Source organism: Drosophila rhopaloa, unplaced genomic scaffold (genome assembly GCF_018152115.1).
Source record: "Drosophila rhopaloa isolate 14029-0021.01 unplaced genomic scaffold, ASM1815211v1 contig_2, whole genome shotgun sequence".
Taxonomy (NCBI): Eukaryota; Metazoa; Arthropoda; class Insecta; order Diptera; family Drosophilidae; genus Drosophila; species Drosophila rhopaloa.
Genome location: NW_025335083.1, coordinates 15,827,844 through 15,846,691, shown reverse-complemented (window position 1 = coordinate 15,846,691; position 18,848 = coordinate 15,827,844). Strand labels below are relative to the sequence as shown.

Sequence of the window (18,848 nt, the reverse complement as noted above, 5' to 3'; positions counted from 1 at the left end):
AGGAGATATTTCCGACTACATTAAGAATATATTCTTGGATAAAGCCATGTCAGCCAGTTTCTATATTGTTTGCGAGCTCAGTTTAAAAGCTAAAGACATTTGCATCAACTGATAATGCTTTAAAATCTTACCGATGACTACAACCTATATCTGTGAAATATCTGAGCGCAAAGCATACAACCACAATTTTAAAATTGAGAAAATCGATTGGGCCAGTTAAGCCGGTATTTATTTTATAGTTAGTTAAAAAAACCATTTCTCTATAAAATATATTTGGTCTTTTCCTATATTAAAGTAAATTATTAGGCCTTCTTGCAGCCTTCCCCGCAGTCGCCGCCCTCGCAAATGTCGCAAAGGGAGGACTGTACCTGGTAGTACTCGGTGGCCTTGCGATCCGTGTCGTAGTAGTCGTAGAGGGACACGGAGGCGGGCTTCTGCTTGGCCACCGCATGGGCCTTGGAGGCCTCCACCGGCAGACACCGCACATCCCCGGGGGTCAAGCTGTCGAAGTAGACGATGACCGTGGAGTCTGAGTTCTTGGTCTCCACGCGCTTCACCCGATCCACGGCCTCGATTTTGGCCAAGCTCTCGGTGTCTCCCACAAATCCGGAGGGCAGGGCGATCTCCATAACAGCCATGTTGGAGTCCTTGTCCTTGTCGGCCTCCTCCAACGGCACGTACTCCGCACAGATGTCCACCACCAGAAGCTGGTTGGGCGAGTCCTTGACCGTGGGAGTGACCTTGAAGCTGGGCTTCTTCTCCTTCTCAGCCAGGTTGTAGCGATAGGAGAGCTGAACCATCGCGGATCCAGTGCCCTTGGCTGTGAAGTCCACCTTGCGAGTGTCCTTGGGCAGCACGTGGGTCTGCAGCACCAGGGAGTTCTCAGGGTTGACCTTTATCGTATCCTTGGATCCTCCTGCAGCAGCGAACTCAATATCCATGGTGCCAGAGCCAGAGCCCGTCTTGTAGGCGAACTTCGTGAGAGCCTGGAGACCAACCACCGTGTCCTGGGTGGAGGAGAATCCCCCGTTGCTGTTGCGCTGCGAGATCAGCCACTTGACGATGGGCAGGGCCTGCTCTGCCGGATCCCTTTCGAGGAGAGCGAGCAGCACGTAGGAGGTGATCTCCACGTCGTTGCTGCGTGGCTTCCAGTGGAAGAATTGACCCTCCCCACCGGTGGACTCCGGAGCCTTGGACCACCACTTCCTGTCGTTTTCGTTTCGGGCCAGGCTCTCCAACTTGCCGAGGACCTTCTCCGCCTGCGGGTGCTTGGCCAGGTGAAGGGCCACGGCGGCAATGGCCAGCGAATACTGGTCGTCCGTCTTGTCCACCTCCTCGGCCACGTAGCTAACTGCCTTCTGAATCGCACTCTGGTACTTCGGGATGAGTTCCTGAGTGAAAAAAATAATGATCCGGGGTCAAAACAAATGTTCGGGTTTTAAGTAGCGCCTAGGTGACTTACGTGATTCTCGAAGAAGGCCAGCAGAACGAACGAAGTGAGCCCCAGCGCATTATGGTTGGCATTGTCGAAGAGTTTTCCGACCTCTGGGAACTCGCCGCTTTCCTTCTGCTTCGATACCAGGAAGTCGAGACCCGCGGACACGACCTTGGGATCGACATCTGTATAGGTCCCTGCTTGATGGAAGGAGCGCATCACGTAGGCGGTGAGCCAGGTGCTGCCCGAAGAATCAGACTTTCCAAAGGCACTGTAGGAACCATCATCGTGTTTGTAAGTCAGTTCTCGCTGATAGCCGATCTCCAGGAACTTCTTGGCCTTAGACTCCACGGCCGGCAGTTTACGACCAGTGACCTCCAAATACTTGAGCACCAGGATGTTCGGCACAAAGTTAACCATATTTTGCTCTCCGCAACCGTAGGGCATGCGCACCAGATTGTCCAGATTCTGGAGCGTGGGTCCCAGGAGATCGCCCCCCACGGTAAACTCTATGAATTCGGACTGCGGCACGACTTCGCTGGGAATCTCGGCCTCCAGAGACTGCGTCATCTCCGGCTGATCCTTCAGGTTGATGAAGACTGCCCGGTTTTCAAATTGGGTTACGCCCTCCGGCTCCACCTTCAGTTTCTGGTGGATAGTGTCACCGGCCAATGCAGATGTGGCCGTGATTTTTAGCGTAGTGGATCCTACGTTCTTTGGGCGGATCATAAACGAAACACTCTTGCCACTATTGGCCGGTATCGTGACTCTTTTGACCCGTCGCACTTCATCAATAGCCTTCTCCAGCACTTCATTTGTGGCCTCGGTAAACTCGTACTCCTGGTCGGAGTTGTCCATCACTACTTCTGCATCGAGGGTTATATCCATGTAGTTGAAGATTAACACGGGAATAGCAATTACTTCGCCTGAGATTGGGATTTAATGATGGAAAACTTTATTTTTCAAGCACGCTTTAGAAACACTCACCTCTCTTAACGGAGTACGGCAGATTTGTGGAAATAAAAAAGGGCTGGAACACCCGAATTTTGCTAGGGTCCTTGGTCAAAGCGATTCCAGATGTGGGGTTCAATGAAAAACCCGTAACCATCCAAGAGGTAATCGTATCCGGGATTTTCTTGCTTACCGTGAATCCATCCCCATCCAAACTGAATACATTTAAAAGAGGAGTTGGAATATATCTTGTCTATCCTTAGGCAATTTTACTCGAACTGAGTTCATATCTAAATTTTTGCTATTTTTTAAACGTAAGGCAGCAATAAAGCGGTATTGGTTCTGAATTTGTCATGACATATATTTAATCAAAACACCTTTTAAGGAGGCAAAAAATCGTGACCATCGCATTATTACTTATGTTCGTAATTCACACCTGACATGCCGGCTTAATACCTTAACTCAAAACAGCCGAACTTTCCTTATACTCATTGTTAGATTCTTTCAGCTAAAAACATTTTCAAAGTCCAAACTATAAATGAATACACTTACTTGGCAAACATCCATGTCTCGGGAAAATCTTTACGTATAATTGGTGTTGGGGTTGGCGCTGGCGTCGGTGGCGGTTGTTCTGAATGGGGTTTTTTTGATGGTAGTATGTTGATATTATGTGTGCGGGTAGTATAGTATGATGGTCTAAATGCACTTTGCGGATTATAGTTCAATACACTAGCACTCTTGTGCATTCCCCTGCTGTGACTAGAGGAGTGACTTGATCTATTAATCCAGCGCGTCCTTCTGCGATCATTTACATCATACCAACAGCCATATGTGCTGGGACGTCTGAAAGAATTGGATCTATTATAATTTTGCCATGAGTGTCTAAATGGGCGGCGCCTGGGATATGTATATGAGGTCGAACACCTCGGTGTTTCCTTAATCATCAGCGGGACGGCTAAAAATAAATAATAATTTGAACATTTCAAAAATTAACAGTTGTTACTAGTAAGAATTTTTTAAAGTACTTTAAAAAAAATGTCCTGGGAATTTGCGCAGTAATAATATTAAAGCTCAAACTAATTTCCGGAAGAGTCTTACAACCAACAAATTCAAAATTGGAGACCAGAATATTAAAACGCCCTAACCAATTACTCAAGATTAAGTTGACTAAACTCTTACCAAATTTATAAGGAAAGTTAGCGTTGGTTAAGGTCACTAGTCCGGAAAGCTGGCCAGGATAACGCCCTTCGCCGCCTTGCGATGGAGTAGCAGTCGTGAACTTGTTTAGGCTGTTAAATATATTATCTCGGCTTAGATCGTTGTCCGACTTGAACAATAGGACACTCTGGTCGACTCCCAAAAGACCAACAAAAGAGTCGGCATCGGTTTTCACCCGTAATTTGACATCAGCGCCGGGCTTTGCATCCACTGGAGCCGAGATAATAATCTATTTTGAAAAGAGGATGGCAATTATTTTCAGTCGAAGGGCTGCTAGAGTATGACTAACCGAATTACTAAATTCTTTTTCGAAGTCTATAGTTTTCTCTTCAAAATGTAAGTTGTTGTTCAAGACATAATGAATAAAGATGGTTGCCTTGGGCACCATGCTCAATGTGGGAGTAAACTTAACCGTGTAAGTCTTAAGACCATCTGGCACATCAACGTATTCACTCAGCAGTATATTTCCTCTGGCCACAACCGTGTATACAAAGTAAGGAATATCTTCTATCGATTTGACATCGAAAGAAACTCGGTGGCCCAATCTTGGTCTAAAATACAAAAAATATATGCTCACTCATTTTTCGATTGGAAAGACTTGTCATAAAAAATGCAACTTACGTTTTCGTGTTCACCTGAATCTTCAGAGGCTCGCTACTTACTGGGGCTTTTCTGATAGTTCCGATGGGTGTTTCTATCCCTTCAAAAGTGGCGACCACGTTAAAGTAGTTGGTAGCATGCTCGGGCAGAGTAACATTTAAGGTGGCAATGCCACTCTGGCTTACAGGTACTTCGAAATTAATGATTGTAGGTGGGTTATACCAGTCTCTAAATACCACCTTTATATTCTTCGAAGAACCTGTGACTGGAGTCCCATCTACATTCTTTACCACAATCTGATATATAAACGACTTGTTGCTATAGTAATACTCTGACGTCCCCAACCTTTCAATAATGTAACGCTGCTCATGAAGACGAACAGAGGCGGTTGCATTTTGTTTGTTCCCCGTTAATTCTTCGGTCACAACAGCAAAGAGTTCCAATGATAGCTGTTTGTCGTTATCCGGGTCCACGGAATAATCAAACTCCACATGACCCTTCCCATCGACGTCGACAGTTCTCTCCTGTTTGTAATCCTCCGAATCACCAATGAATAACATTGATACTGTAGCCTTGCCTTTCACTGGTTTTCCGTATGTGTACTTGGCCCGAATTGTGGCCTTGATCACATTTTCTGCCTGGACCACATTCTTGGCTGTGTCCACGATGACCTCGAATTTGGGTAGGACATATTTGTCCACCTCGAAAGACTTGGTCTCCCTACTATCACCATCCACACTGACTGAGATCTTCCAGGTGCCCAGGACAGGTTGCTCGGACAACTGGAGTTCTCCAGAGTAAACACCTTTGGTTAACTTGACATCCGTAAGCTGCTTAATCCGATTCTGGGCTCCGTCGGTGATTAAGACCGATATAGGCTTATCAATTTTGGCGGGCCGAGTGTTCTCATCCAAAAAGAGAATACGAAACTGAACGAGATCAGCTGGCTTGTAGATTGGCTTATCGGTTTGAACAAAAGTCAAGGGCTTCTCATCGGCATAGTTCAGTTTGGTAGAATTCCGGAAAAACACACCGGAAATTCCCTCAGCAGTGAGATTATAGTCGCCGGTGGCCAATTTTGGCACCTCAAACTCCACATTCTCGGTGGACATTGGCGGCAGTTCGATTTGCTTGGTCTCATTGTACGAGGGTCCATTTAGACTGACCTTTATCTGGCTCGGTCCATCTGCCTTGTGGATCGAAACGACTACATTGTACTTGGAGTTGGATCGGATGGTGCCAGGCCCCACCACCGTATAGAGGCTGGAAAATATTTAATGTTTCTCAGTTGGCCAAAACATAAAGTGCTCCAGTTAAAAAACCGTTAAGGAATTTGTATCTACGAACCATTATTAGAATTTAATTATAATTTGTTTACTTACGAATTGGCTTGGATAAGCAGAACATATTGCAATACTACAATGCACAAAAAAATACTTAACATTTCTTAGTTTAAGTACTCGTTAGCTTTAAAAAAAAATTGTGAGGTCAATTATTATCACTTTTTTATTTGTTTTTTAATAATATTTTTACCAAGCAATCGCAAAAGTAGACCGATACACAGCACGCACCGACTTAAAATGAGTTTAAATTAATCTGAGATCGGCTTTAAATAGGATCGACTGAGCAATGGGTCTGAAAGCGATAACCTTATCTCTCGCGTTCTTACAAATAATTTGGTAAGGTCGTTTTGATTTTTTGTGCTTGCCTTTTTAGGGATGTACCTTTCAAAACATTTATTTAGTATTAGAATTCAAACTTCATAAAGTTAACTAAGTAAGAAATATAGATAACACTTCTTAGATAAAATATCTATATATTCTGAGAATAACGTTCTTTTAAAATATCACTTAAAAAAAGAAGGGACATCAATGAAATTATTTTTGTGTTCATATCCACATGCTAAAAAACATCACAAAAATGTTCAACTTCTCCTTGTCTCAATTTCAACATAGATCTTTATGTGTTCAAAATTTTCACCAAAAAACAATTATCCGGTTCAAAAAGTTATTGAATTTGGTCAATTTACTGAACCGTAGCCTTTTAGGTATTCACTATATTTTTAAATACCTTAATTTTAAATTTAAATGAATTAATTATGTAACAAAAAACAATTCCCATATTTTTACCATTATTAATGGCCTCATAAGACGCTTGTGTTAAAAACCCAAAACCAGTATTTTTGGTTGGAGCAAGTCATTGCTTAGCGTTGAACAAAACCCATAGAGGTAAGAGCTTTTAATCGCCCCTAACTTGCGTTTGTTTATATTTTTGTATAGTTTGTTGCGCTACGCCAACGTCTTTGAGAATTTAATCATTGCAAGAGCGATCGGCTACTTGAGAAATCAGTTGGCAGCGAGCTTTCAAGCGGACAGCAGGTGATCGCGGGCGTTCCGCAGCAAATGGTGAAAATCGCGTAAAACCAAAAGCGAGTAAAGTCGCTCCAAAAACGCGCACTTCGTCTTGGGCAATCTGCGGTGCTTTTGGTGCTGCTGCAATCGCGAGTGAAATAGCAAGATATATATTCAACGGGAGTGCGAGAGAGAGGAAGCAAAGCGGCTGCCCACGGCAATAAAGTTCGACTTGATTTTTGTTTTAATATGTGATGCCAATACACAATTCGACAATCGAGAAAACGTGTTTACACTTAATTTGCTAACGTGATTCAAAAAGAAAAGTAACAAAATGCGCCCCCAGGGAACGGATATTGGAGCTATTCCCGTGCTGATCTTAGTCAGCGTTTGTTTATTCTACCAAACATCTGCCCAGGGGTTAGTATAACGCACACACCTCATCCACAGGTGACACATTGAACAAGCTAACGAAAAATGACAAAAAAAAATCATTAAAGTGCCGCAAAATGACATCACTCCACTCCAGATAAAGCTAGAAAAACAAATGACTTAGACGAGGAACTCAAAAGATCAGTGTGAACTTCGGGATAGTATGATATGCCGCCACGCAGATCTGTAATTAACAACATGTAATCAAGAAATTAGCCCTGGGTTTTATTACTGTCATAATAAGCTGACAAGACCGAAACAAGTTGGGAGATGAAATAACCCGAAGCCAACGCGATTTTTGGAGACGAATTTGAAACTGCCTACGCGAATTTAACTCGTTAGGGTGATGCAAGATGGGAAGATGCTAAAAAGGAGATGCATTCCGATGACATAACATAAAATAATGCTTGGACAATTGTTAAAGTTATTCCAAAGGAGATGCGGGGTATTATAAAATGTAAATGGGAATTTATTGGCCTTTCAATATATAATGTTAATTATGTTAATGTTTCTTAAATATTCAACACCTTCATTTAGCCTTCGTTTTATTCGAAATGTATTTATTTTGATATTAATTATTAATTTTTTTCTAAGTAAAGTCTTCTTAAAACCATTTTCCCATCTTCACGCTAAGCTCAATTACCCGAAACAAGTGTTAATACAATCTGAAACAGAATCATTGTCTCATCCGCTTGATCCACCCTTATGTTTGAGGTGACACATAAACATGGATTGCTAGTAGTGTACTCATTTCCGATGGTTCACCTTGAACGCTGACCAGTCGAGGCAATATTATAATCACTTTGCGATTTTATTCTGCCATATATGTAGAGGTTCACCAAGAACTGTGATTGATCGAGTACGGGCAATACCGATGGAGGCGTCTACTTCTGGTGCTTTTCTCCTCTTTTTTCTCTTATTCATGATCTGTCATTGAGTTGGCTCAAGCTCATTCTGCTACCATATATGGGGCACTCATTCAAGGCTTGATTTCGCCAGATCCTATGGGTGAATGAGCAGATCAGCTATGAAATTCACCTGGTTGCATTCGTTTAACACCCCATGGCAGAATCAATCAGGTGGAACATCGCGACTGCAACTGGAAACTTGAAGCCTGCATTTTGCGGCCAATTTGAGCAAAAGCGAAATTGTTTTAGCCATTTACCTGCTGGCTGAAAACCGTTTTGCGAGACCGACCACCACCGGGGGAACCTGTTTTTTTAGGCTAACAAACGTGACATAAACACAAAAGAAAATTTTTGGTGGGAACAGGTTAGGACCAGCACTCCAATTGGAATTAGAACAGCCGGTAAACTGTGAATTACGCCAAAATCTGGCACAGTTCATAAATTTAGCCATTTGGCTACCAACTAAATGAATAGCCCGAAACTTACTATCAAAACAGGAGGGTATAAGATACACGAAAAAATTGAAAACCTAGCATGGATTCGGAAACGTTGTTTTTGAAATGCTTTTTTTTAAGATGTTTGGTATTTTATGTTAAATAAATAAAAAAAATACAAAACTTAAATTAATAAATATCCCCTTATTTATTTGATAATTGCTTGTGAGGCCACATGTATTGAGGGTGATTTTCGAACACAGGAAAACTCCAAACCAAACATCTGGCATTGTTACTATTATTCCAGTTTTTATACAAAATAATATTACTACTGATTATATAATAACCTTTTCATTAATGAGGTAGCTCAACATAAACATTATAAAAACAAAATGTATTTAAATGAGACTCTAAGTCTTCGATTCACAGCTGCAATTGTTTTGTTATGCTGCTGTTAAAAAGCTACCAAATTCTGCACTACGAGGAAGAGACAAAAGAAAACCACACAAAAATAGTTATAGCTCGAGCCACTCTGACAAGCTTCCCACAACCCCGACCCCGAACCACCAACCACCTTCAACCACATCCAACCATTTCCGACAAATACCGCACCGCAGCGATTGATGCTGACCCGACCGAAGAGAGTTAAAGTACAATACCCCTTTCGAGTTGGGGTACTGTCTTCCGTTAGACGCGTGAATGAATAGCGAAAAAAAGATTCAGATAGCATAACAGCATAGGTGTAATCCACTTATCTACGAACATTAAATCTGAAGCTCTTTTTGGGTGTTTTTTAGACGGCAGTCGGCGCAACTGGTTTTTGTGTAAATGAAAATAAGCAGTTACCACAAATACAAAAAACATTTTATATACCCTTTAATAGAGTTGAAATATAAAGTCCTAAATTTTCAGAATCAAAAAAGGAGTCCAATTACATTTCGGCTTCAAAGAAGCATTTTATTTTAATTTACTGACACTCTCAAATATTTTACAGTCTTTACTCCATTATTGCACCGAATACAGTGCGTCCGAATTCACAATTTCATGTAGCTGTAAGCTTGCATAATGCCCCAGAATCGGCCACATTCAAAGTGGGAATCCTTGGAAGCTCTTACACAGACTTTAAGACAGTGGAGTTGCGACCTTTTTCCACACAACTATTGCACTTTGAGGTAGGTGGTAATCTTTTGGTTACTCTCTAGCAAAAGAACTCCTTTTAATCTTCAGACATCTTTAGATTCCGGCCCTGAAAACTGACCGATATCGTCTCACTACTGAGGGTCTTGGTGGAGTTCAGTTTACAAACGAGACCCAGCTGCACTTCGAGCCTAAGCAACATACTGTTTTGGTTCAGACCGACAAAAGTATCTACAAGCCCGGCGATCTGGTTCACTATCGCGTACTCGTTCTGGATGCCAATTTAAAACCTGCTCGAGGTTATGGACGTGTTCATGTGGATATCAAGGATTCGGGCGATAATATTATTCGGAGCTACAAGGACATTCGCCTGACCAACTCCATTTACTCGAACGAAATTCGATTGTCGGATTATCCGCGCTTTGGGACCTGGTCCATCGTCGTCGACGTATCAGAACAAATTTATACACAAACTTTCGAGATCCTCGATCATATTCTTCCCAAATTTGTGGTAGATATTGATACTCCCAAGCATGCCATCTATAAGGATGGAAAAATAGCAGCCACTGTCAAGGCGCAGTAAGTATTTCATATCTTCACCAAATATTTAGTTGTCATAATCTCACAAAATTTTCAAATAGCTATGCTTTTGGTCAGCCAATTGTGGGTGAGGCCACCCTATCCATCTATCCCACTTTCTTTGGCTCTCTACAACCTTTTGTCAACGATCTCATTACCCGAAAAGTTGTACCCATTGATGGCAATGCGTACTTTGAGTTTGATATAGAGAATGAGCTTCATCTTAAGCAGGATTATGAAAGGCAATATCTCTTGGATGCCCTGGTTGAGGAGAAATCCACTGGCTCGGTGCAGAACTATTCAACAGTCTTGACGCTGCACTTAAATCACTATCGTGTGGAGACCGTCAAGGTGCCCAGTTATTATATTCCTGGAGTGCCTTTTGAAGCTTCGGTAACTAGTTGTAAAGTTGGTATTTTAAAAAGTTCTAACATAACTTGTTTTCAAGGCACGTATTGCCCGCAATGATGGCAGCCAACTTAGGGACTTTAATCCCCATATCACCGCCTATCTTACAAATGTTTATGGCAGCAGTGAGATGTATAATCGTACTTCATATAATTTGGACGCCAGTGGCGAGATAAAGATGAAGTTCACAGTTCCAATCGGAGATCGGGATGAATTCCATTCCATTATTGTCGATTACCAGGGTGTAATTAGTGAGGTGGGAAAGATTCCGAGAAAACATCTACACAGCAAAAACTACATCACAGCTAAGGTGTTGAATGATAGGTGAGTATGGATGTTACTCATATAAATGCAATCATTAATGATTTGATAAATTTTAGACCTACTGTTAACCAGGAAATTTCAGTGGTGGTGCGCTCTTTTGAGCCCATTAAGTATTTCATGTATCAAGTTGTTGGACGTGGCGATATTATTCTTTCTCGCAACGTGGATGTAAGTTATATTTTAAATGGAAATTTATTACGATTTAATTGTTTTCTACCCTTAATTAGGTGGCCGATGGAACTTTCCACACCATCAAATTCCTGGCTTCATTTGCAATGATGCCGCGTGCCAAGCTTCTCGTGTATACAGTAGTGAATGGAGAGTTTGTTTATGATGAGCAGGTCATACAGTTTGAGGAAAACCTGCTTAATGCGGTACAAGTTGAGGCTCCTATTAGAGCACCTCCAGGCCAGGATATTGATATAGGCATCAGCACCAAACCTTATTCTTATGTGGGTCTCATGCTAGTGGATCAAAATGCCAATGCCCTGCGGAGTGGTCACGATTTAACCCACCAACGGCTAATGGATGCTCTACGCTCGTATGAGCTGAGTGATGTGAACACCCCAACGGGCTCACCAGGCAAGGAATCTGGAGTTATTACCATGTCCAATACAGACTACTTTATCGAAAAAGAAGCTGAGAGCAGTCCGGCATTAGGACGAGATATTTCCACTGGTCCCGAGGAAGATAGGCTGACCACAGTGCGAAAAACAGACATTGGACCTGCCCACAAAATCGAGGTTAACACCTTACCTCCTGGCAAAGGACGATATGCCTTCTCCTATACACCAAAGCCCTTCTGGCATAATCCAAGAGTTCATGTGATGCGCGATCCTGCAGATACGTGGCTTTTCTTGAACATCTCAGCTGGCAGCGATGGAAGGAACTCGATCCACCGAAGGATACCCAGTGAGATGACATCCTGGGTAGTTTCCGCCTTTGCCCTGGATCCGGTTAATGGCTTGGGATTGTCGGCACCAAATGGCAAAATGGAGGCTTACAAGGAGTTCTTCATAACCACAGAGCTACCTTACTCCATAAAAAGGGGTAAGGCAAATCCTTAAATCCTTAAATAAGAGAACGGATATTAATCATATTATTACTTTTCCAGATGAACTAATTGCCATTCCGTTTGTGGTGCACAACAACAGGGAGAGTGACCTAAATGTGGAGGTCACCTTTTACAACTCAGCTCTGGACTTTGACTTTCCCCAGCTAGATCCCAAAGCCACTAACCAACCAAGTAAGTCCTTGTTGAAAGCGTCTTAATTTCAATGGTTTCTTACATTTTTTTCTACTATTTACAGAAGTGGAGCTTTACAGGCGTAGGTCCTTGCAGGTCCCAGGAAAATCAGCCCGCTCAGTCTCGTTTATAGTAACACCCAAGCGAGTGGGTTCCCTTTTAGTCAAGGCAATGGCTGCCTCGTCTCAAGCTGGTGATACTGTGGAGCAAAACCTGCTGGTCGAGCATCCTGGTGCCACGGAACGGGTTAACAGAGGTTTTCTGTTTGAACTGAACTCTAATGCTCAGAATAGGAGAAATATAACCATTGCGGTTCCACGAAATTCTATTCCTGAATCCACTCGAATTGAAGTTTCAGCCGTTGGAGATCTGGTTGGCAGCTTAGTGGGGAATCTAGACAACCTTATTCTCCTGCCAACCGGTTGCGGTGAACAGACTATGGTAAACTTTGTGCCCAATCTGATGGTTCTGCGCTACTTGGGGGTAAGTCAATATCACTGAAGTTGAAAAGATTATTATATATTTCAAAATCTTCCTTGCAGCGTCTTCGGCAACTTACTCCGGAAGTAGAACTGCGTGCCACAAACAATCTGGCAGTGGGCTATCAAAGAATTCTGTATTATCGCCATGAGAATGGTGCTTTTAGTGCATTCGGATTAGATGGCAAACGGAGTTCCACCTGGCTAACAGCTTACGTGGCTCGATCTCTACGTCAAGCGGCTCCCTTCACCCAAGTGGATAGCAATGTCCTTCAGAGTGCTCTGACTTATCTGGCCAGTGTTCAATCAGCAAATGGTGGGTTTGAGGAGCGTGGTGATGTCTTTGAGAGATTCGGCGACGATGGCATTAGTTTGACTGCCTTTGTCACACTGGCTCTAATGGAAAATGTGGTATGTGACAATATACACGCGAAAAGAACATATATATTATGTCAATATTATGTATCTAGGACCTACATCCGGAATACCGGAACAACATCAACAAAGCCCTGGACTTTATCACCAGAGGCTTGGATGGTTCCAATAATCTGCATGCCATGGCCTTGGGCACTTATGTGCTCTCTCGAGCTAATCATAATGCCAAGGCTGCTTTTCTTCAGCGTTTGGATTCGATGGCAACCAACAAGGGTATGTTTAGTTTTTATAACTTTATGAATTAAATGATGTAATAACTATTTTCCAGATGGTCGCAAGTGGTGGAATAAGACGGCACCTGCTGGTGAACAGCAGTCACCCTGGTATAATGCCACCCGAAATGTCAATATCGAGATCTCCGCTTATGCGGCCTTGGCTCTTTTGGAAAACAACTTGGTGGGCGATGCCTTGCCCGTCTTGAATTGGCTGATGGACCAGCGAAACTCCAAAGGTGGCTTTGTGGCGTCCCAGGATACGGTGGTGGGCCTCCAGGCGCTCCTCATGTTTGCCGAACGCTTTTCCAGTCAGGGCAATAATCTCCAAATTGGCTTCCATTATGGAGAAGGAGCCGAAACGATCATTAATGTCAATGCTGAAAACTCACTGGCTCTGCAAACGGTGGAGGTAAGCAAAGAATTATTGACTGTTTAATTAGTGACAATATTTTTAATTGGTATCCCTTTTAGCTACCCAACAATCTTAAGAACCTGAGCGTTTCGGCAACTGGTCGGGGAATGGCCTTTGCCCAAGTTAGCTACCAATATAACACGAATGTGACCAGTGCCTGGCCGCGATTTGTACTGGATCCCACAGTGAATCGCAACTCTCATGCGGATTACCTCCATCTCTCGGCCTGTGCAAGTTTTGTTTCCGTGGTGGGCGAGGCCGAGCAGCGATCCAATATGGCCGTGATGGAGGTGCAACTGCCCAGTGGCTTTGTTGTGGACAGGGATACACTACCCACCCTCGAGTCGAGTGAGCGCATCAAGAAGGTGGAGACCCAGAACAGGAACACCAAGGTGGTCATCTACTTTGATTACCTGGACAGGAGGGAGGTCTGTCCCACTCTGCATGCCTACAAGACGGTCAAGGTCACCAAGCATCGACCTGTGGCGGTGGTCATGTATGATTACTACGATAACGGTATGTTAATGGAATTTGACATTTATTCTAATCATTTACTTATGATTAATTTATAACTCTGCCCACTTTTTTTAGCTCGTCGTGCAAGGCAATTTTATAGGGCGCCCAAGTCAAACATCTGCGACATTTGCGAGCACGCCAACTGCGGTGACCTCTGCGAAAAGGCCGAGAAACGCGAGTCCAAGCGACCTGATGACTACACAGCGATAGCGGGTCATAGTTCAAGTGCGGACCTGAAAGCTATTCCACTGGTACTGGTGGCGACGGCTCTGTTGATTCTATTTAATACCCTCAGCTGTTAGATGATAATGCCACGAAACGTGGAACCAACATGGAAATCGAAGCTTTAACAAAACCCACTCACATAGTCCCTAAGATAGCCTAATGTATATGCCGTGAACTAAACCTGATATATGTACATCTAACGATGCTAAAGTGTTGCCAATAAAGTGTTATAACGTTTACTAAAACCTGAACAAAATGTCTACAAATTATTAGTGTTTGACGAAACTTAGGATTTCTTATTGAACTCATTGAACTACAAACATTTTAAACATTTTAATTTTAATAAAGCCTTTTAAATATTTTAATATATATACATATCAATTGGTATTATTTTAAGCATGACATTTTGCTTATTTTACCATTTATTTATGGTCAATTTATTTATCGAGCAATGCAATATATTTTTTTATTATTTGATAATCCCAGCGCCACAAGTTTACTTAATGAAATTGATCGCTTATATCGCAATATATACATTAGTATTTTTAAATAATTTCAATGTGACACTTTACATAAAAAGAAACATTGTTTCAAGTATGATTTTTGATGTCATTTAATTTTTTTCTAATATAAGTTGTTCTATTTTCACTGACAGTAACAATTTTTTTGACAGCATTAAAAAAAAATAGTGTAGAAATCTAACTATAAATACTCCAATTGTCTTTGGTCCAGTATGGTAAATTCAAAAAGTAGCCTTCAGTGACAATGGCCAATCAACCGCCCCCGACGCAGCCCGCTCGCAAGGAGAAGCGCATCGAGCGGGACGAGAACCGTGGCCAGTGGAAGTCCAAGTCGGAGTTCATCCTCTCGCTCCTCGGCTATGCCATAGGCATTGGCAATGTGTGGCGCTTTCCCTATCTGTGCTACCGCAGTGGCGGCGGTAAGTCTACTCTATCCACCCACCCAGTCACCCATCTGGCCACACATTCACCCACTCAGTAACCCAGCCACACACCCACCCACCCACTGTCCATCAAATCGATGAGTGAGCTCAAGCTCCCAAAATAGCGCACCACTGACGTCAGCGAACAAGAGTGCAGCATTGAGTGGTGGCGTTGGTTATTTTTAGGCTTTAGCTTTCGAGTGAAAGCTGGCAAAGCTCCAGCACTTATGATGGCCAACTGGGCAACCGAACGGCGACGCCTTCGATAGCTCAGTTGGTAGAGCGGTGGACTGTAGAGTTTCCGAGGCTTGGTGATGCGAGTAGAGGCTGGACTCTGGGCCAAACAATACCATGGCCCAGATAGCGCCTGCTCTTGTACCATCAGTTATACTGAATCGCGATATGTTGAAATCCATAGGTCGCTGGTTCAAATCCGGCTCGAAGGATAATACTTTTTGGCTCCTTTAAACATTTTTTTTTTCCATTTACCTTTAGCAAGAAAGGGGTGTTTCGTGCTTATTCGTATTACAATGTATGGCAATACATATTATTTAAATATTTATATTTTATTATCTTTAACAATTGAACTAATTTGCAGCATTGTTTTTTTTTTTAATATTTATATCACCTCTTTTTAGCCGCCTTTCTCATCCCTTACATACTGATGGTCATTTTAGCTGGTATTCCCCTGTTTTATATGGAGATTCTGCTCGGACAGTTTTCGAGTACTGGATGCACGGGAATGTTTCGCTTAGCACCCCTGTTAAAGGGAACTGGGTTCGCTCAGGTGGTGGTGAACGCATACTGTGTGTGCTACTACTCGGTGATTATATCGTATCCCATCCGCATGATCTCGTACTGCTTCTTTAAGAAGGTACCCTGGGAGGACTGCAATAATCCATGGAACACTGACGAATGTGTCCACGGTCCTGAAGTAAGCTAGTTAACTAAGAAAACCATCCTTGTAAAACTATTTATTTTAATTCTTTAGTTAGGACAGCATAACATAACCGAAGGATTTAAAACTGCCGCCGACGAGTTTTTTCAGTGAGTATGAGTAAAGTCAATATTTTGGGAAGAAACTTTATTCAGTTATGAACTTTCCAAAATTGTATATCCTTTTGCTTAACTTATTTTTTCAAGATTTGACCATATTTAGTATGTTTTTTATTATTTAAGGAGTATTAGACACCATCCTCATATTATATCCTTTCACAATTTGACTAAGATTATTTCTATTATTGTTTTGCATCTCAATGATTATCAATTATTAGTATCTCCATTTGCAGCCTAGAAGTCCTTAGAATCTCATCGGACATCTCCCATTTGGGCGGAATGGTGTGGGAACAGTTCCTCAGCTTGTTGATCACCTGGATTATTATTTACCTGTGCTTAATGCGCGGTATCAAGACGGTGAGTCTTGCAGTTCAGATTAGGCTTTAACATTTTTGAATCTATCAAATACAGGTGGGCAAAGTCGTGTACTTCACGGTGCCCTTTCCCTACCTTCTGCTCTTCATCCTGTTCGTCAGAGGTGTCACACTACCAGGAGCCTGGACGGGGGTCAAGTTCTACCTGTATCCCGAGTGGGATCGCCTGCTGGACTTGAAAGTCTGGGCCGATGCCGCCGTTCAGATGTTCTTCGGTTTGGGACCCGGTTGGGGTGGTCTCGTCAATATGGCTAGTTTCAGCAACTTTCGGAACAACGCCAAGTACGACTCGTTTCTCATAGTAACGATCAACGTGTTCACTAGCATCTTTGCGGGCTTTGTTGTCTTCTCCGTGCTGGGTTTCCTTTCGGGTAAGGACTTTTCGATATGTACATAGTTATAAGCCTTCAGAGGTCGTCAATCCAAAGATAAGTCGGGCATTCCTGTGGAATCGGTGGCCACAGGTGGAGCTGGACTGGCCTTTGTCACCTATCCGGAGGCCATTGCCATGTTGCCAGTTCCACAGCTCTGGGCGCTGATGTTCTTCTGCATGCTCTTTCTGCTGGGTATCGATAGTGTGGTAAGATCCAAAGATCTGGGAATAAAATATTTACCACTGCTAACTTTATGCCAATTTGCAGTTTGTTCAACTGGAGGCCATCATGTCATCTATTCTGGATGAGTGGACTTGGGTAAGAGACCACAAATGGAAAATGACCATTATTTGTTGCGTCTTTTTTTTTTGGGTCTCCTCCATAATGTGCACAAATGTGAGTACCCTCTTCAATGAAAAGCCTCGACCCCGAGAATCACACTCTCTTCTTAATGTTGTACCTCCAATATCAGGGTGGCATGTACGTTCTCCAGCTTTTCGATTGGTACTCCTCGGCGATAGCTGTAATTGTTATCTGTCTGGTGGAGATTATTATGGTAGCTTGGATTTATGGCATTAAAAACTTCATGCTGGATATCGAATTTATGCTCGGAGAAAGGCCAAGTCTATATTGGAGAATTTCGTGGCAAATCGTCACTCCCATAGTCCTAATCGTAAGTTGTTTTGCCATTTTCACAACACCTATTACAAAACTTGTTGTAACAAATGCTTCTGCTTACAGTTTATTCTCATTACGAGCATCGTGTTCATACGAACGATCACCTACAACAACGTTCCTTATCCACAGTGGGCCATTATTATCGGTTGGGCCAGTTTTGCATCATCAGTTATGTGGATACCGCTCTACATATTCTATATCATGATCCGCAAGCGTGCCACATTATGCGACAGCCTGAAGAAGCGACTCAAGCCCTTGGATTGGACTCCGGCGGATCCGCAGGATCGGGCTGACTACGAGGCCTTCCGAAAGCAACGCCAAATGCCGGGCTTTATGTCTGAGACAGACGTGGAGGGCACCAAATAGATTTTATACCTAGATTTTTATATCCTTCTGTTTTTGCATTATTGGTTACAGTTAGTTCATCTGCTGGGCAATCTGATGGGTCACCATATCCATCTCAACAGGATACCAATCGCTTGCAAACGCAGCTGCCTGTGCGGTAAAGTCAACATATTCAATTGCCATATATTGGCAAAAAAGGTAACTTAGTATCTTTTAGTATCTAGTATTAAAAGTTATACGTTTAAGATTTATTAGACGTATTGGTAACCAGACATATCACCAAAGGAACTGGAACTATGAAGCGTAGAATGGAAAGAGCTGACCCAGTAGATCCAAAAAATCAGCAAAATAAGAAGGAAATGTAGCAGACTGTTTGATAAAATTATATCCAGACCCAAGTCAGTTAAAAAATCATCCCTCTGTCCGAAAGATACTTATTTTTAGTACCAATTTGTAAAAATATAATAATCAAATATGTTTTATTTCTCTAAGAATTTAAAAAGTCAATATTTACCTATATTTGTGACTTAAGAAAAGTGAACAGATGGCAATAAGACTAATTAGGGCAAAGACCACGGCCTGTTTTCTTTCCCTCAGTCTCTCAAACTCATGAAAAAAATAATACATAGCAAATTATAAAAAACTGGTTAAAGGAACCTTGTTTTTTTTTTTTTTAAAACACTATTTATTTTTTTTTTCAACATCACAATGGGAGCGGCCATTAGAAGAGTGTAAAAAAAATAAAAGTTCAATAGTTGGCCCATTATATTAAA

At 42.4% G+C, this 18,848-nt stretch overlaps 3 protein-coding genes and 1 non-coding gene across 7 annotated transcripts; 3 read left to right on the top strand and 1 right to left on the bottom strand.

Annotated features, from left to right (window-relative positions):
• Positions 1-203: 203 nt before the first annotated feature.
• Positions 204-5,755, bottom strand: LOC108044048 (alpha-1-macroglobulin-like). Its single transcript, XM_044460339.1, has 9 exons — positions 5,738-5,755; positions 5,587-5,671; positions 4,226-5,467; positions 3,894-4,155; positions 3,566-3,833; positions 2,939-3,341; positions 2,423-2,601; positions 1,463-2,361; positions 204-1,391 (listed from the first exon to the last, which is right to left on the bottom strand). Exons 2-9 carry the CDS (start codon positions 5,646-5,648, stop codon positions 303-305), a joined length of 4,404 nt encoding a protein of 1,467 aa, XP_044316274.1. The 5' UTR covers positions 5,649-5,671; positions 5,738-5,755; the 3' UTR covers positions 204-302.
• Positions 5,756-6,565: 810 nt separating this feature from the next.
• Positions 6,566-14,556, top strand: LOC108044047 (CD109 antigen). Its single transcript, XM_044460102.1, has 14 exons — positions 6,566-6,975; positions 9,324-9,501; positions 9,567-10,045; positions 10,108-10,438; positions 10,494-10,777; positions 10,834-10,945; positions 11,005-11,827; positions 11,892-12,023; positions 12,088-12,506; positions 12,566-12,913; positions 12,973-13,150; positions 13,206-13,561; positions 13,624-14,080; positions 14,156-14,556. The coding sequence occupies exons 1-14, from the start codon at positions 6,890-6,892 to the stop codon at positions 14,380-14,382; spliced, it is 4,410 nt and encodes a 1,469-aa protein (XP_044316037.1). The 5' UTR covers positions 6,566-6,889; the 3' UTR covers positions 14,383-14,556.
• A 401-nt stretch (positions 14,557-14,957) lies between these two features.
• On the top strand, positions 14,958-18,565 carry LOC108044046 (sodium- and chloride-dependent glycine transporter 1). Of its 4 annotated transcripts, none has more exons than XM_044459912.1 (10): positions 14,958-15,245; positions 15,887-16,182; positions 16,240-16,295; positions 16,538-16,661; positions 16,716-17,049; positions 17,107-17,258; positions 17,320-17,448; positions 17,525-17,725; positions 17,794-18,273; positions 18,322-18,565. In XM_044459912.1, exons 1-9 carry the CDS (start codon positions 15,071-15,073, stop codon positions 18,094-18,096), a joined length of 1,770 nt encoding a protein of 589 aa, XP_044315847.1. In that variant the 5' UTR covers positions 14,958-15,070; the 3' UTR covers positions 18,097-18,273; positions 18,322-18,565. The 4 variants fall into 4 exon arrangements, with proteins under 4 accessions (XP_044315847.1, XP_044315846.1, XP_044315845.1 ...); XM_044459911.1 differs by having other exon boundaries at positions 16,523-16,661; positions 17,794-18,232; positions 18,293-18,565; XM_044459910.1 differs by having other exon boundaries at positions 16,523-16,661; positions 18,331-18,565.
• On the top strand, positions 15,508-15,694 carry Trnay-gua. The gene is made up of 2 exons: positions 15,508-15,544; positions 15,659-15,694. It is a non-coding gene; the product is annotated as a tRNA-Tyr (tRNA).
• Positions 18,566-18,848: the final 283 nt, after the last annotated feature.

What these genes read in the sequence shown, in the direction of transcription:
- LOC108044046 (XM_044459911.1), top strand. Translation starts at nt 15,071, where the DNA reads ATGGCCAATCAACCGCCCCCGACGCAGCCCGCTCGCAAGGAGAAGCGC. An exon ending in AATGTGTCCACGGTCCTGAA is followed by an intron (nt 16,183 to 16,239) that starts GTAAGCTAGTTA and finishes TTAATTCTTTAG; the next exon opens with TTAGGACAGCATAACATAAC. An exon ending in GCCGCCGACGAGTTTTTTCA is followed by an intron (nt 16,296 to 16,522) that starts GTGAGTATGAGT and finishes ATCAATTATTAG; the next exon opens with TATCTCCATTTGCAGCCTAG.
- LOC108044047 (XM_044460102.1), top strand. Translation starts at nt 6,890, where the DNA reads ATGCGCCCCCAGGGAACGGATATTGGAGCTATTCCCGTGCTGATCTTA. An exon ending in TGGCTCTAATGGAAAATGTG is followed by an intron (nt 12,914 to 12,972) that starts GTATGTGACAAT and finishes TTATGTATCTAG; the next exon opens with GACCTACATCCGGAATACCG. An exon ending in TGGCTCTGCAAACGGTGGAG is followed by an intron (nt 13,562 to 13,623) that starts GTAAGCAAAGAA and finishes TATCCCTTTTAG; the next exon opens with CTACCCAACAATCTTAAGAA.
- LOC108044048 (XM_044460339.1), bottom strand. Translation starts at nt 5,648, where the DNA reads ATGTTAAGTATTTTTTTGTGCATTGTAGTATTGCAATATGTTCTGCTT. An exon ending in TAACTTTCCTTATAAATTTG is followed by an intron (nt 3,342 to 3,565) that starts GTAAGAGTTTAG and finishes ATTTATTTTTAG; the next exon opens with CCGTCCCGCTGATGATTAAG. An exon ending in TGGCCTTCTTCGAGAATCAC is followed by an intron (nt 1,392 to 1,462) that starts GTAAGTCACCTA and finishes TTTTTCACTCAG; the next exon opens with GAACTCATCCCGAAGTACCA.